Here is a 15,317-nt window from a genome sequence, read left to right as displayed (position 1 = left end):
GGTCCGTAGCGCATGCGCGGACAAGCTGTGTGTGAAGAGACCAATACCGCGAAGTATTCGTCTTAATCAATACCAACAGGTGTGCTGCAACGCAGGTAAGCAAACGTAACAGGAAATGCTATGTGTTTAAAAGAACTAAGTGATTCACTGTGCTTTAGTCCCTGACGAAGTGCCTCCGGGCAGGAAACGCGTCGGACGTTTCATTCTTAGTGCTCCCTCCCGAGCATACTTGTACCATGCTTAATTTTGACTTTAAATAAAGTCGGTTTTTACTTGCAAACTAGGCGGCTGATGTGTCTTCCTTGCAGCAGACTAATTACACAGTATCCAGGAATCCCTTCTCGTGAGACTAAGGAGTGTCTCATCTCCAGGTTGCAAGGAGCCTCGTTACCACCCACGCAGCAACGCATAGAACTTCACAGTGGATACAAGGTAATCTCTCTTTTGGTTTATAGAGATACCGATAGATGCAATAGATATACGTATTTACATCATACATTCTAATCTATGTTCTTGTGCATACTGCGGTGAGGTGAACTAGAGACTATATATATTTACACAGAAGAAAAAAAAGCACGTATATCGCTATACAGTTTGAAGCTTGACTCAAGATATACACTACATACAAATAAGTGCAAAATAATTACAGTGTGTGAGAGTGCGCCCTATAATCATCCAGTACCTTATACTGTGCATGACGTTTAAAAGTGTGAGTGTGATTCTTTAATTTAATTAAAAGTGTTATGTTTGTATTACTGCACTTAGATGGTCCCTGCGCTACTGTAATCAGCTCAATATTTATCATATTAATTTGCCATCCACCATTGTCCTGCTAAATTATAGTTTTCAAAACTGAAGTGATTATGCGACACATATTTGAACACTGCTTTTGCCAATGATGTCCCCATAATTCACTGAGATTACAGTCCCTAATTATTTCTAGAATCCTAGGTATTTAATCTCCTTGGTTAGGAAGTGCTAACAAAAAAAACAAAAAAAAAACGCTGACCCCAGGCTGCCTTGAAAAAAAAGATTTTAGATAAATTCCATCAACTATCAGACTCATTTACAATGTGATGGCTATTGTTGACTGAGAAAAAAAAAAAAACGACTGCAAGATAAAGATGGAGAGACATAGAAAGCAGGACAGACACGCTCAAGAAAAAACATTAGCAAAAGAGAGGTAGCAGGAAGAGTTGATTAAAACGGCGGCATAAGTGGAAAATTACATTTACAGAGCTGATAAAGAATTAAAACGCCAGATACCACTGAAATCACAGCAAACAGAAAAGTTAAGGGGATATAAAAGTGCAAAAAGAACGTGCTCCAACGTGTATTCCTGATGAAGCTCCATTCGGTGAAACGTATTTAGCCAATTCCAGAGGGTGGTGACTTTTCATTCTGTCCTGCACCGGAGTTGTTGCTCTTTCACTGGGAAGCAGATCCCAGCTAAAGCGTATGACGCTTGACTCGAAGGAACCGTTAATTTAGGGGAGTGTTTGTTGTTGGCAGAGCTGTATAGGAACCGTAAGGAAGTTGAAAGGTGAAAGCCTCATTTCTTCACAGTTTGGAGTGGCTGGATAACTAGATACCGTCTGCAACTGAGAATGTTGCCTGTCCCTTATTTCAAAGAGCCTCCTAACCCCTCTGAAGGTTCGTTTCTACAGTCTAGAGCAGTGATAGACATCAACTGTTCCCCTATAACCAATAATGGATAACCATGTGCGACAAAATGGTATCTTTGGTATGAACTGTTAATCCTATTGACGTGCTCTCTAATTACGTTTTAAATTGAAAAATTGGTTCACGCTTGTTTTATTAATTTTCAAAGCTGGATTAATGTGTGATTGATTCTTATTTAGTTGAAATAATTTTTATTAACTCCTCTCCATCTCCTCCATGTACAGGGACCATACATACATCTCATGGTTTGGGTACATCAGATATCACAATACAATAGTTCCTTAACACAAATGTGCTCATCTCTGAAGGTATCCCATTATATGAGATTCTTAACAGTTCGTATGTCTCATCCCTTGTTGACACATATGAAGAGTTCAACACTTAAATGTGGTTTTAACTTCTCAAAACTGTATTCTTCATATTCTTCTGTGGAGTTGTCTTTCTTAATAAATTCTCCCCCTGTTATTGCTCTTCTTTAATCTCCTTTAGAGTATTATTCTTTATAGGGGATTGATTCTTATTTAGAAGTACCATATAAGTATTAACATTTGTAGTGTTCCATTTTCAATACATTATTAATGAAGAAATGTGGGCTGCCTATGAGGTTTTTTTATTTTCCATCTTTCAAAGATACTTTATAAAAACCAAGAGAAATGCTGGGCACATTCTTGTAAATGGCAATTAATATTTGGAACCTGTTATTTAATAAGTCTATCCTTATCTTAACTTTTGGGTCACCATCATTGATGACAGCCAGTGGGAGACAGCAAGGTTCACACCTCATTTTGGACGCCTCTTCACTTACCAACCATTTGCTAGACACACATGGTTTCAAATTGGCCTGGCTCCCCAATCACAAACAACCTCATACAGTGTTCCACAGTAGAGAGAATGTATGTGTGAAAAAAAGAAAGAACAATACAGAGAGGCAATGTGTTTTTTCTTATGTATGCACAAATGCTGAAAGGCAGGTGCATGTTGCTATCATGTGTGCTACTGGCAACAAGGGGCTTAATTACTTTTTTGTGATACTGGTAGCCAGAGTTTACTGATTATATATATATATATATATATATATATATATATATATATATATATATATATATATATATATAAAAAATTATAATATTTATTATTTTTTTTTAAGAAGAAGCTTATTTTGATGTTTAAAAGATTATTCTTGGAAAACGTGAACTAGTGCATCAACCAAGTACATTTCATTTAATAAATCATATGGGTGCCATACTACATCCTTTCAAACCTGTAGCATTGTCTCCAACAGCAAGTATAAAACAGGAGCAAGGCAACTTATAGTCCGAAGAGATTTCTATTGCTCTGCTGATCTCTGCGTTCCATGAAACATTGACCTCCCTGAAAAAAAACACAACATTTTTAGATTTAAAATCAGAAGCCAATACATTAGAACAGGGTAAAAACTACAAAACATCAAACAAATTCACAAAAAAAAAACATAAAATGTGTACTTCCCTGGTAAATCCATTTCTTTCATGGTGGTGAGAGTCCACGGTCCATTACTACTGGGAATTACTCTTCGCTTCCACTAAGAGGAGGCAAAGATTCTCAAACCTCAAGAGCTCTATAAAACTCATCCCACCTAAGTAGTAAATCAGTATGACATATAGCCAAGTAAAAGACTTAGGAAAAAGAAAGAAGAGCAAAATAATAGGAGCAGGGGAAAAAAAAGATGTGCACAAAAATAATGGACTCACTACCATGAAAGAAATTAATCAGGTAAGCATAAATTATGTTTTTTTTCATACAGGTGGTGAGAGTCCATGATCCATTACTCCTGGGAACTATACCCAATATGTTGGATTCCACAAGTAATGAGAAATAAGTGTGGGTTAAAATTAAGATATTTTTTCCCAGTGAAACAAAGGCTGCTTTGGAAGAAGCAAAAAAAAAAAAAAAAAAAAAACACATCAAAATGATAGAAATTAGAAGAATTATACTAAAAAAGACAAAGAAGCTACCTTGCAAAATTGGTCAACAGAAGGCTGATTCTAAAATGCCCAGGAAGTGGAAACTGAACTAGAAGGAGCAATAAACCCTTTAGGTGGAGGCTGTCCCACTTTCAAGTAAGCCTTACTAAACTAAAGAATCAATAAAGAAGCCAAAGAAATAGCAGAAGCTTTCTGCCTCATCCTCGATAAAGAAAAGTGAACAAACTAAACGTTTGACTGAAATCCTTAGAATACTTCAAGGACCTTACAACATCCAAGTTATGAAGAAGGCTCTCTGAAGAATTGCTGAACATATATCCTAAGACACAACCTTAGGAATAAAAGACAAATATAGTCCACAAATCTGCCTTATCACATGAAAAAAGAAGACAACCCAAAGATTCTTCTAATAAGAAGAGATAGCCAAAAGAAAACAAAACCTTCCAAGAAAGAAAATTGGCTTAAGAACAGGCTAAATTCTAGCCAACGCTTGAACAAAACCATGAATCACAGAAAGATTAACAATCTTCTAGTGGAACAATACTGAAAGAGCAGAAATCTGAGATTTCAAATAGGTGGCAGATAAACCCTCCTCTAAACCAACCTGCAAAAAATGGCAAAACCCAAGGAATTCTAAAAGAATTCCAGGAAAAAAACAAATCTATGCTCCAGAAAAACAGAATTTATGTTTACCTGATAAATTACTTTCTCCAACGGTGTGTCCGGTCCACGGCGTCATCCTTACTTGTGGGATATTCTCCTCCCCAACAGGAAATGGCAAAGAGCCCAGCAAAGCTGGTCACATGATCCCTCCTAGGCTCCGCCTACCCCAGTCATTCGACCGACGTAAAGGAGGAATATTTGCATAGGAGAAATCATATGATACCGTGGTGACTGTAGTTAAAGAAAATAAATTATCAGACCTGATTAAAAAACCAGGGCGGGCCGTGGACCGGACACACCGTTGGAGAAAGTAATTTATCAGGTAAACATAAATTCTGTTTTCTCCAACATAGGTGTGTCCGGTCCACGGCGTCATCCTTACTTGTGGGAACCAATACCAAAGCTTTAGGACACGGATGAAGGGAGGGAGCAAATCAGGTCACCTAGATGGAAGGCACCACGGCTTGCAAAACCTTTCTCCCAAAAATAGCCTCAGAAGAAGCAAAAGTATCAAATTTGTAAAATTTAGTAAAAGTGTGCAGTGAAGACCAAGTCGCTGCCTTACATATCTGATCAACAGAAGCCTCGTTCTTGAAGGCCCATGTGGAAGCCACAGCCCTAGTGGAATGAGCTGTGATTCTTTCAGGAGGCTGCCGTCCGGCAGTCTCGTAAGCCAATCTGATGATGCTTTTAATCCAAAAAGAGAGAGAGGTAGAAGTTGCTTTTTGACCTCTCCTTTTACCAGAATAAACAACAAGCAAAGAAGATGTTTGTCTAAAATCCTTTGTAGCATCTAAATAGAATTTTAGAGCACGAACTACATCCAAATTGTGCAACAAACGTTCCTTCTTTGAAACTGGATTCGGACACAAAGAAGGCACGACTATCTCCTGGTTAATGTTTTTGTTAGAAACAACTTTCGGAAGAAAACCAGGTTTAGTACGTAAAACCACCTTATCTGCATGGAACACCAGATAAGGAGGAGAACACTGCAGAGCAGATAATTCTGAAGCTCTTCTAGCAGAAGAAATTGCAACCAAAAACAAAACTCTAAGCCATCTCCGTGGAGATGTTGCCTGTACAACGGCAAAGAGAATGACTGGGGTAGGCGGAGCCTAGGAGGGATCATGTGACCAGCTTTGCTGGGCTCTTTGCCATTTCCTGTTGGGGATGAGAATATCCCACAAGGATGACGCCGTGGACCGGACACACCTATGTTGGAGAAATAAAGACCTTCCAGACCTAATAAGTCAACCTAGTCACAGGCTTGCAGACCTGTATCAAGGTCTCCACAACAGAATCAGAGAAACCTCTATGCCTGAGAACTAACCATTCAATTCAAAGTTTCTTCCCTCTTGGGAAGTTTAACGATTTGAAAAAATCCCATTCCCTGTTGCAACAAAGGAACAGGAACAATAACTCCCATAGATTCTAGATAAAAAAAAGGCCTAACCGTTCACAGGATATTTAGTAACATAGGACAGAATAACCTTCCTAAGAGAGGCCTAATTATGAAACTAGTCGATAACCCTGAGAAACTATATTTCAAACCCAGGGAGATCCTGAACAAACTGAAAACCAAGACTCCTCAAACAGACACAACCTGCCTCCTACCACAATCTCTGAATCAGAGGGGATACCCTTTATGCAGCATTGGAAAAGGGAGTAGATTTTTTGGACTGCTTAGACTTGATCCATATTAAACTAGGCTTCCAGGCAGAGCCAAAAGTACCTTGTTTCTGGGTGGAGAAAAACTTTTGTTCCCTGCTCTGAAGAAAAAAGCTCCAGATTAGCCTTTAGACTCCTGTTCAGAGGAAGAAAAGCTTTCTAGTGTCCAGTCACAGAAGAGATAATAAAATCTTCCCCTGAAAAGTAAGAGATAAATCTGGATTTATAAACCATATCAGAAGATTATAACTTTAACTACAAAGTCCCTCTAGAAAGTACTTGCAAAGACAATCTTAGAAATAAACTCAATGATGTCAATAACAGCAACACAAATGAAAGCATAATCACAATTATGCAATTCCAAAAGGCTCAAAAAAACTTTACTGCTTAGAAAGACTATTGAACCAAATGGAAAAAGTAAAAGCCACATTAGCAATAAAAACTGCTGGCCTAAAAATATAACCTGCTTCCTGAAAAACTCTCCAGTGAAAGGATTCTAACTTCCAATCTAAAGGGTCTAAAAAGAAAGAACTATCTCCCAAAGGGATAAAAGTATACTTAGCCAAAAGGTAGAAAAGGCCTCATCAGCTTTAGGAAACAGTTTTGTGAATATATTAAACCTTACTGAAGGATTAAAAACTTGACCTGGATTAGCCCATTCTAAGAAAACATCTCAGAGACAGTATCGGGGGACAGGAAAAAAACAACTTAGAAAATTAACCATAGAAATATAAATTAAAGGGGCAGTAAACCTCCCGCTACCAGACCAGAGCGAGCTACATTGAGTTTAAAGGCACGATCGGGCCGGCTGTGAGTAGACAGCTGCCCAAATGCGCTTAAGGAAACAAAAAAAAAAAGAGACCCGCTCAGTAGAGCAAGGAGTGGCGGTCTGAAAAAATAGACATTATCATAAAATATGGCTGCAATACTTTAACGTATAATGTTTGCGCTAAGATAATGTTATATAATGCTGCACTATGTGCAGAATTATATAACATTCTTAAGGTTTACTGCCCCTTTAAGTCTAAACAAATAACAGACTTAACCTCAGCTACTTTAGAATTCTTAAAGGGACACTAAACCAAATTTTATTTCATGATTCAGATAGAGCAGGCAATTTTAAGCAACTTTCTAATTTACTTCTATTATCAATTTTTCACTGTTCTCTTGATATCTTTATTTAAAAATCAGGAATGTAAAGCTTAATATCCGGACCATTTTTTATTCAGAACCTGGGTTTTGCTTGCATTATTGGTTTGCAAAATGTAGCCACCAATAAACAAGCGCTATCCATGGTGCTGAACCTAAAATGGGCTGGCTCCTAAGCTTAACATTCCTGCTTTTAAAATAAAGATAGCAAAAGAACAAATAAAAATATATGATAATAGGCGTAAATTAGAAAGTTGCATAAAATTCAATGCTCTATCTGAATCATGAAAGACAAAATTTAGGTTTAGTATCCATTTAACCTCTAAGGTATTGAAATATCTTTAAAAGTAAAGGAATATATCCAACTTTAAATAAAAAAATAATTAAAAAAAAAAAAAAGATGTCTCTGAAATAGAACCCCCCCCCCCTTTTTTCTTAAGGTGGCTTAGCTGCCAAGATATCAGATACTGTAGAGCGAATTAAGTTCTTAGCTCCAGGAAAAATCTGTAAGGAACAAACAAAATGAGCAGTAACACCTTTAGAAGCAAAAGCAGCATTAAAATGTTCAAAATGCATTAAAACATTTACATATGTAGCATAAATATGCAAGAAGTAATGCCTCAGCCTGCTTACAATAAACACATGAAACACTTATAGAAAAGTGTTCAAATGGCTCAGCTTCTAAAGTAGGTTTAGGGACATAAACAACAGCTCTATAACTGTAGAAAACTACAAAAGTAGCAATGTGAGACTAATTTCTCATGAGGAGAAAAAAAAGTCACTACCCATACTCTGAGGGGGAAATGGGCTTCAACTCAGTCTGAGTACACCTCTATAAAAAGCACGTCTTCATTATTTACCTTCCTCTAGTGGAAGCAAAGACAAAACGGATTTACCAGTGAGGTGGGAGGGGTTTTATAGAGCTCTTGGGGTTTGGAAATCTTTGACTCCTCTAATGTGGCAGAGAAGGGTAATTCCCAGGAGTAACGGATCATTGACTTTCACCACCTGTATGAAAGAAATATAAATGAATACTGGGTATAAGATATGTGCAATTCGTTTCGGAAATTCGGAAAATTCTGCAAATTCGGAGATTCGTATCGAACCGAATTTCCGAATTAAAATACTGCAGAATTTACCGAATAAATCCAAATTAGTTCGGATTTATTCGGTAAATCGGATGGCCATGGATTACAATAGTATTGTACAGTATATTAGGTTATATCACTCTGCTATGGGCCCAGAAGCAGAACTTTTTTTCACTTTCTGCGATGAGATTTTTTTTAGTTAAAAATTTTCTGCAGGTCATTTTGAAATAGAAATCACTTCACTATGGTCTCTTCATGCATACCCCCCTGCATATCAATATAACCCTGGTCTCTTCATGCATACCCCCCTGCATATCAATATCACCATGGTCTCTTCATGCATACTCCCCTTCATATCAATATCACCATGGTCTCTTCATGCATACCCCCCTGCATATCAATATCACCCTGGTCTCTTCATGCATACCCCCCTGCATATCAATATCACCATGGTCTCTTCATGCATACTCCCCTTCATATCAATATCACCCTGGTCTCTTCATGCATACCCCCCTGCATATCAATATCACCATGATCTCTTCATGCATACTCCCCTTCATATCAATATCACCCTGGTCTCTTCATGCATACCCCCCTGCATATCAATATCACCCTGGTCTCTTCATGCATACCCCCCTGCATATCAATATCACCCTGGTCTCTTCATGCATACCCCCCTGCATATCAATATCACCCTGGTCTCTTCATGCATACCCCCCCCTTCATATCAATATCACCATGGTCTCTTCATGCATACTCCCCTTCATATCAATATCACCATGGTCTCTTCATGCATACCCCCTGCATATCAATATCACCCTGGTCTCTTCATGCATACCCCCCTGCATATCAATATCACCCTGGTCTCTTCATGCATACCCCCCTGCATATCAATATCACCCTGGTCTCTTCATGCATACCCCCCTGCATATCAATATCACCCTGGTCTCTTCATGCATACCCCCCTGCATATCAATATCACCCTGGTCTCTTCATGCATACCCCCCTGCATATCAATATCACCCTGGTCTCTTCATGCATACCCCCCTGCATATCAATATCACCATGGTCTCTTCATGCATACCCCCCTGCATATCAATATCACCATGGTCTCTTCATGCATACCCCCCTGCATATCAATATCACCCTGGTCTCTTCATGCATACTCCCCTTCATATCAATATCACCATGGTCTCTTCATGCATACCCCCCTGCATATCAATATCACCCTGGTCTCTTCATGCATACCCCCCCTTCATATCAATATCACCATGGTCTCTTCATGCATACCCCCCCTTCATATCAATATCACCATGGTCTCTTCATGCATACCCCCCTGCATATCAATATCACCATGGTCTCTTCATGCATACCCCCCCTTCATATCAATATCATCATGGTCTCTTCATGCATACCCCCCTGCATATCAATATCACCATGGTCTCTTCATGCATACCCCCCCTTCATATCAATATCACCATGGTCTCTTCATGCATACCCCCCCTTCATATAAATATCACCATGGTCTCTTCATGCATACCCCCCTGCATATCAATATCACCCTGGTCTCTTCATGCATACCCCCCCCTGCATATCAATATCACCCTGGTCTCTTCATGCATACCCCCTGCATATCAATATCACCCTGGTCTACTCTCTTCATGCATACCCCCTGCATATCAATATCACCCTGGTCTACTCTCTTCATGCATACCCCCCTGCATATCAATATCACCCTGGTCTACTCTCTTCATGCATACCCCCTGCATATCAATATCACCCTGGTCTACTCTCTTCATGCATACCCCCCTAATATACCAGTGTTATACTTAACAATAATATAACTAAACTGCAATTTAAATATAGTCTGTTTCCGTTGATGCTTTGCTCTGACTTTGGCATAATTTCATTATAGTTGTATCATGTATGTTTTAACCTTTACAAACAGCCCCAGGGGGTATATAATACATCTGCTGCCTGTGACTTTATATGGTTTATGATATCACACAGAAAACATAGCACTCCAGTGTTGCGGTATGGAGGGAGGGGCGAGTGTCAGTGTGCAGGAGCAGAACACCAGTACGTGAGAGACATTTACAGATCCCCCCAGCTGCCTTTTCTGCAAACACTTGTAACCCTTCTCCTCCCCGGCTCAAAGTGTTAATAGCACCGCAAAGGGAAAAAAAGTGTTATCCCTGCTGCGGTCTGCTTGTGAAGACTGTTAGATTAAAAGTGATGTGTGTGGGCGGAGTTTTGGGAATGCCGATTCCCACTTTTGATAATCAATCACAATTGCCAAATTAGACTAGACACACAACCAACCGGCATAAGCTTTCACAGTAGTGTTGTAAAAAAAAGAACATGAAGGCTGAAGCTAGCACTGCTTAAAACTGAGGCGGTCCCCACCTCTCTACTGAAGCCCGCACCCAGACTGTAAACATTTTTTTGTGAATGTGAGCGCAGCCTTCATGTTCTTTTTTTTACAACACTACTGTGAAAGCTTATACCGGTTGGTTGTGTGTCTAGTCTAATTTGGCAATTGTGATTGATTATCAAAAGTGGGAATCGGCATTCCCAAAACTCCGCCCACACACATCACTTTTAATCTAACAGTCTTCACAAGCAGACCGCAGCAGGGATAACACTTTTTTCCCTGTGCGGTGCTATTAACACTTTGAACCGGGGAGGAGAAGGGTTACACTACAAGGGTTTTTCTGCTATTATTAACGCGCATCCCTGGCTGCACACTTACCTCAGTCGCAGAAGCAGTTCTGGCGGCTAAAGTAACAAATTTAAGTTATAAGCAAAGCATCTAATAAAATGTATCAATTTCATGAGCAGCAGCCAATAATGTGAAAGTAAAAATGTGCCAGTTGCTATACGCAATAATAATAATAAAAAAAAAAAAAAAAAAAACTGTTGAAGAAAATGATGTGCTTAACAGAACTGGCCATTCTTTCTGCAGGCAGGCTCCACTTTCTGCGATATTATCGCAGATCGCACTATGTTCTGCCTTGGGGGCTATGGGTTACACCTAATATACAGTACATAATACTAGTCTAATACACAGCACACATACCGAAATTCCGAATTTCCAAACCAAACCAAATCCAGCCGAATTTTTTCGAATCCAAAGCGAATTCATTCGAAGTTTTCCGAATTCAAATCGATCCGAAATGAAATTCGAAAAACTCTGAATCGATCTGAACCTAAACAAATTTTTCGATCATGCACATATCTACTGGGTATATAATGCATGCAGAACAATGCTTTAAAATTTAAACTAATATGGCTCTTATTTAATAGAGCATGTAATTTTAACACCAGCGACCCTGCATTGCTGTATGTATAACCCCGGTTAAAGTACCGTTCAGGAGCCGCAGAGCACTGCTGATTCGACGGAGAAACTGACACTGACCCAATCAGCAGCCCTAATTGCATTGCTGGGTCGTGTGACTAGCGCTTTTGATAGGGTCAGCTGTATTATATAGCAGTTAAGAGTAGCTAGTATTAAATCTACATGCTTTTAATGAATTATTAGAGCATGTATTTTCACACTATAATGTCTCTTTAAAGACTAAAACATATGCACTCAGCAGCCCTCTCTGTACTTATACAGGTGACAAGGCCTGCTTCAATGATAAGTCTAAGGTATAGTATCTACCTGTACCGTACAGCACCATTACAACAAGTGAGCATAGCCCTCTACCCCTTTATCATAGATTAAAGGTTGTTTGTAATTTGTACCATGTCAACATCAGAAATGGCTTGCGACAACCGGAGGAAGCTGGAGCTGCTGTGAAGATTAAAAGGTAAGTTTTTTTTCTCAACAGGAGTGAAATGTAAATTTTGATGAATTAAAGTGCCTCTGTTTTTAATCAAAGTTTTAAAAACCGGGCACTTTAGCATCAAAATTGACATTCACTTTAAACACTTTTAAATTCACTTCTATTTTCAAATGTGCTTCGTTCTCTTAGCTTCCCTTGTTAAAAAATTAATACAGATATCATACACTAGTGGGAGTTGCTGCTAATTGGTGCCTGCACACATTTGTCTCTTGTGATTGCCTAAATAGATATTTTCAGCTTCCTGTCAGTAGTGCAATGCTGTCCCTTCAGCAATGGATAACAAGAGAATGAAGAAAATTTGATAATTGAAGTAAATTGGAAAGTTGTTCAAAATTGTATGTTCTATCTGTTACGGCACATCCCCCAGTCGGATCAACCACTTTTTTTTTCCAAGGATGCAACAGCAAAGTTAGGAAGTTGCATGCTGTACTAAAGGCGTTTAAAGGGACAGTAAATGTAAAAAGTAATGTTATATAATTATGCACAGTGCAGAATTATGTAACATTATCTTAGTGACGGCTTTAAAAATCAAAAGATTTTATCTATTTCGTCTAATCACAGCGTGAGCCCAATCGTGCTATGGAACTAAATGTAGCTCGCTCCCGCTAACAAACCAGAGTGGGAGCGCGCTACATCCACATTCAGTTCAATAGCGCGCACGTGAACCGCTTTTGAAAAAGAAGACATGAAAAGCCTGGAGAGGAAACCGGGTAAGTGCAACTTTGAGGCTTCTATGAAATCTTTTTATTTTTAAAGCTGTCGCTAAAATAATGTTACATAATTCTTATCTAGGGGTTAATAATAGTTTGAAGACACAGTTACAAGCCCACACCATTATGGGGCTATGGATGGATACACAGAAATCCAAAAATAGTTAAGCAAAGAGTAACATTTTAAGGGGACATACATGTGCTATGTGATCAACTCATACAAAGGGGCTAAACACATAGTTAAAAGTTAACTCTAGAGCAACAATGCACTATGGGGAACTGGTGAGCCAATGAAAAGAGGCATATGTGTGCAGATACCTCCTGGCAATGCATTGATGTCCCTTTATTAGCCTTGTTAACCCCTGCTTGTCTGCTGGTGCATTACGTGTACGTTTTGTTTAGTTTTGCACATTGCTTAGAACTGTATACCAAAACGTGACATTGTTCTAATAATACAGATTAATATAAAATGTACTCGCGACATCATTATAATAGTACAACTGTAGTACTAGAACTATATTACAGTGATTGGTCACATCTGGTTACTGCACTGTCGCACAATAATCACGTTCCTGTGTGCTAAATTGTTACCTTCTCTTCTCCAGCTCTCTCCGGATCTCTCGGTCTTCTTCCTCCTCTTCTACTTCGTCTTCATCTTCCTCATCCTCAACTGCTCTTGAGAAAACAGACAAAACTTCTCCGAAGAAGGTGGCCATTGTGTACAGCGGCCCGCTGGTGACTTCCTGCTGCTGTGTGTGCTGGATGACAAGCACTGGGAGGCCGCGGCCTGGAGGAGGGACAGGAGTAGGCCGCAGATTACCGGCAGAGGGAGACAAAGTATACATAATACATGATACTGCACTGAAGAGCAATAGCCTGTAGAGGGCGCCAATAACATGCTGATATTACTGTGTACACTAGTTACTTGTGCCTTTCATATAGGATTTGTTCCCCGTTATGACTTATGCTTGTTTGCCAGATGTGCATCTGCGACTGCGTTATGTCCATATTAGCTGAGTAGCTTTTTAAAGTGATGATGTGCAATGATAATGTATTTTACTCTATAATTATCATTTAAATACATTAATTTACACACACAAAACATTTTATACTGTAAGCGGTTTTGTGAAACATTGTCATACTGAGTGATGATGACCGCGCATGTATAGAGTCACATTTCCCTAGATCACCTGGCACCACATACAACATCATCTTATAGAGCCACCTTGTTTAAATATTGTTGCTGGGTTTGTGTTGCAAAACAAATCTATCTATATAGCTAGCAATATATCTCTAAATCTATCTATATCATAATCTATCTCTCTATATCTTGCCTAGATGTGCTAAATGCCTATACTATAATTGTATGCCTTTTATGACATGGATGATTTTAATCTCATGCGTTTATTTCCACTATAATTTATATGAATATTGCTTTTGCCCTAGGAATAAGCTTCACTTCTCTCAGCTAATCAAACCTATCTTCTGCTGTTTAGAGTTAAAGGGACACTAAACCCAAAGTATTTCTTTCATGATTCAGATAGAGAATACAATTTTAAACAACATCCCAATTAATTTATATTATCTAATTTGCTTCATTCTTTAGATATACTTTGTTGAAGAAATAGCAATGCACATGGGTGAGCCAATCACATGAGGCATCAATGTGTAGACACCACTCAGCAGCTACTGAGCCTATCTAGATATGCTTTTCAGCAAAAGATATCAAGAGACTTAAGCAAATTAGATAATAGATGTAAATTAGAAAGTTGTTTAAAACTGCTGCTTTTTCTAAATCAAAAAAAGAAAAAAATTGAGTTTCATATTCCTTTAAAGAGACACTAAACCCAAGTTTTTACTTTCATGATTCAGATAGTAAATGCAATTGTAAGCAACTTTCTAATTTACTTCTATTATCCATTTTTCTTAGTTCTCTTGGTATCTGTTTTTGAAAAGCAGGAATGTAAGCTTAGGAGCCGGAACATTTTTGGTTCAGCACCTGGGTAGCGCTTGCTGATTGGTGGCATAATTTGGGTTTAGTATCATTTTAATAATTTTGAAACAGCTGTCCAGAAGTTTGCCTGAGAGATTGTGTGCTGCTCATTATGCGTGGTCATTGGGAATGTGAAGCAGTTAGTTAAAAAACAACAAAGTCAATTCCACTGCATGTTTCTGATATTAGGAGAAACTAATGCAGATGGTTAAAAGGATATGAAACCCACAAATTGAATTTGTGATTCAGACAGAGCATAGCATTTAAAAAAAGTTTCCAATATACGTCTATTATCAAATTTGTTTCATTCCCATGATATTCCGTGTTGAAGAGATACCTAGGTAGGCATCTGGTGCTCTTGCAAATGGATAACATTCTTGCAAAACTGTTGCCATATAGTGCTCCAGAAATGGACTGGCTCCAAAGCATACGTCCTGCTTTTCAACAAAGATACCAAGAGAGCAAAGAAAATTGATAATAGAATTCATTTAGAAATTTGTTTACTCCCCCCTTAACCCAATAGGACATATATATATATATATATATATATA

At 38.6% G+C, this 15,317-nt stretch overlaps 1 protein-coding gene across 1 annotated transcript in view; it reads right to left on the bottom strand.

Moving 5' to 3' along the window:
• Positions 1-13,569, bottom strand: part of PSMG1 (proteasome assembly chaperone 1) — a 77,794-nt gene extending 64,225 nt beyond the window's left edge. The window contains exons 1-2 of the mRNA XM_053705926.1: positions 13,365-13,569; positions 2,945-3,054 (exon numbers count right to left, since the gene is read on the bottom strand). Coding sequence (XP_053561901.1) covers positions 2,945-3,054; positions 13,365-13,489 — 235 coding nt within the window. The 5' untranslated portion in view covers positions 13,490-13,569. The remainder of the gene's footprint in view (positions 1-2,944; positions 3,055-13,364) is intronic.
• Positions 13,570-15,317: the final 1,748 nt, after the last annotated feature.

This window comes from Bombina bombina, chromosome 3, assembly GCF_027579735.1.
Source record: "Bombina bombina isolate aBomBom1 chromosome 3, aBomBom1.pri, whole genome shotgun sequence".
Taxonomy (NCBI): Eukaryota; Metazoa; Chordata; class Amphibia; order Anura; family Bombinatoridae; genus Bombina; species Bombina bombina.
This window is presented reverse-complemented; position numbering and strand designations above follow the sequence as displayed.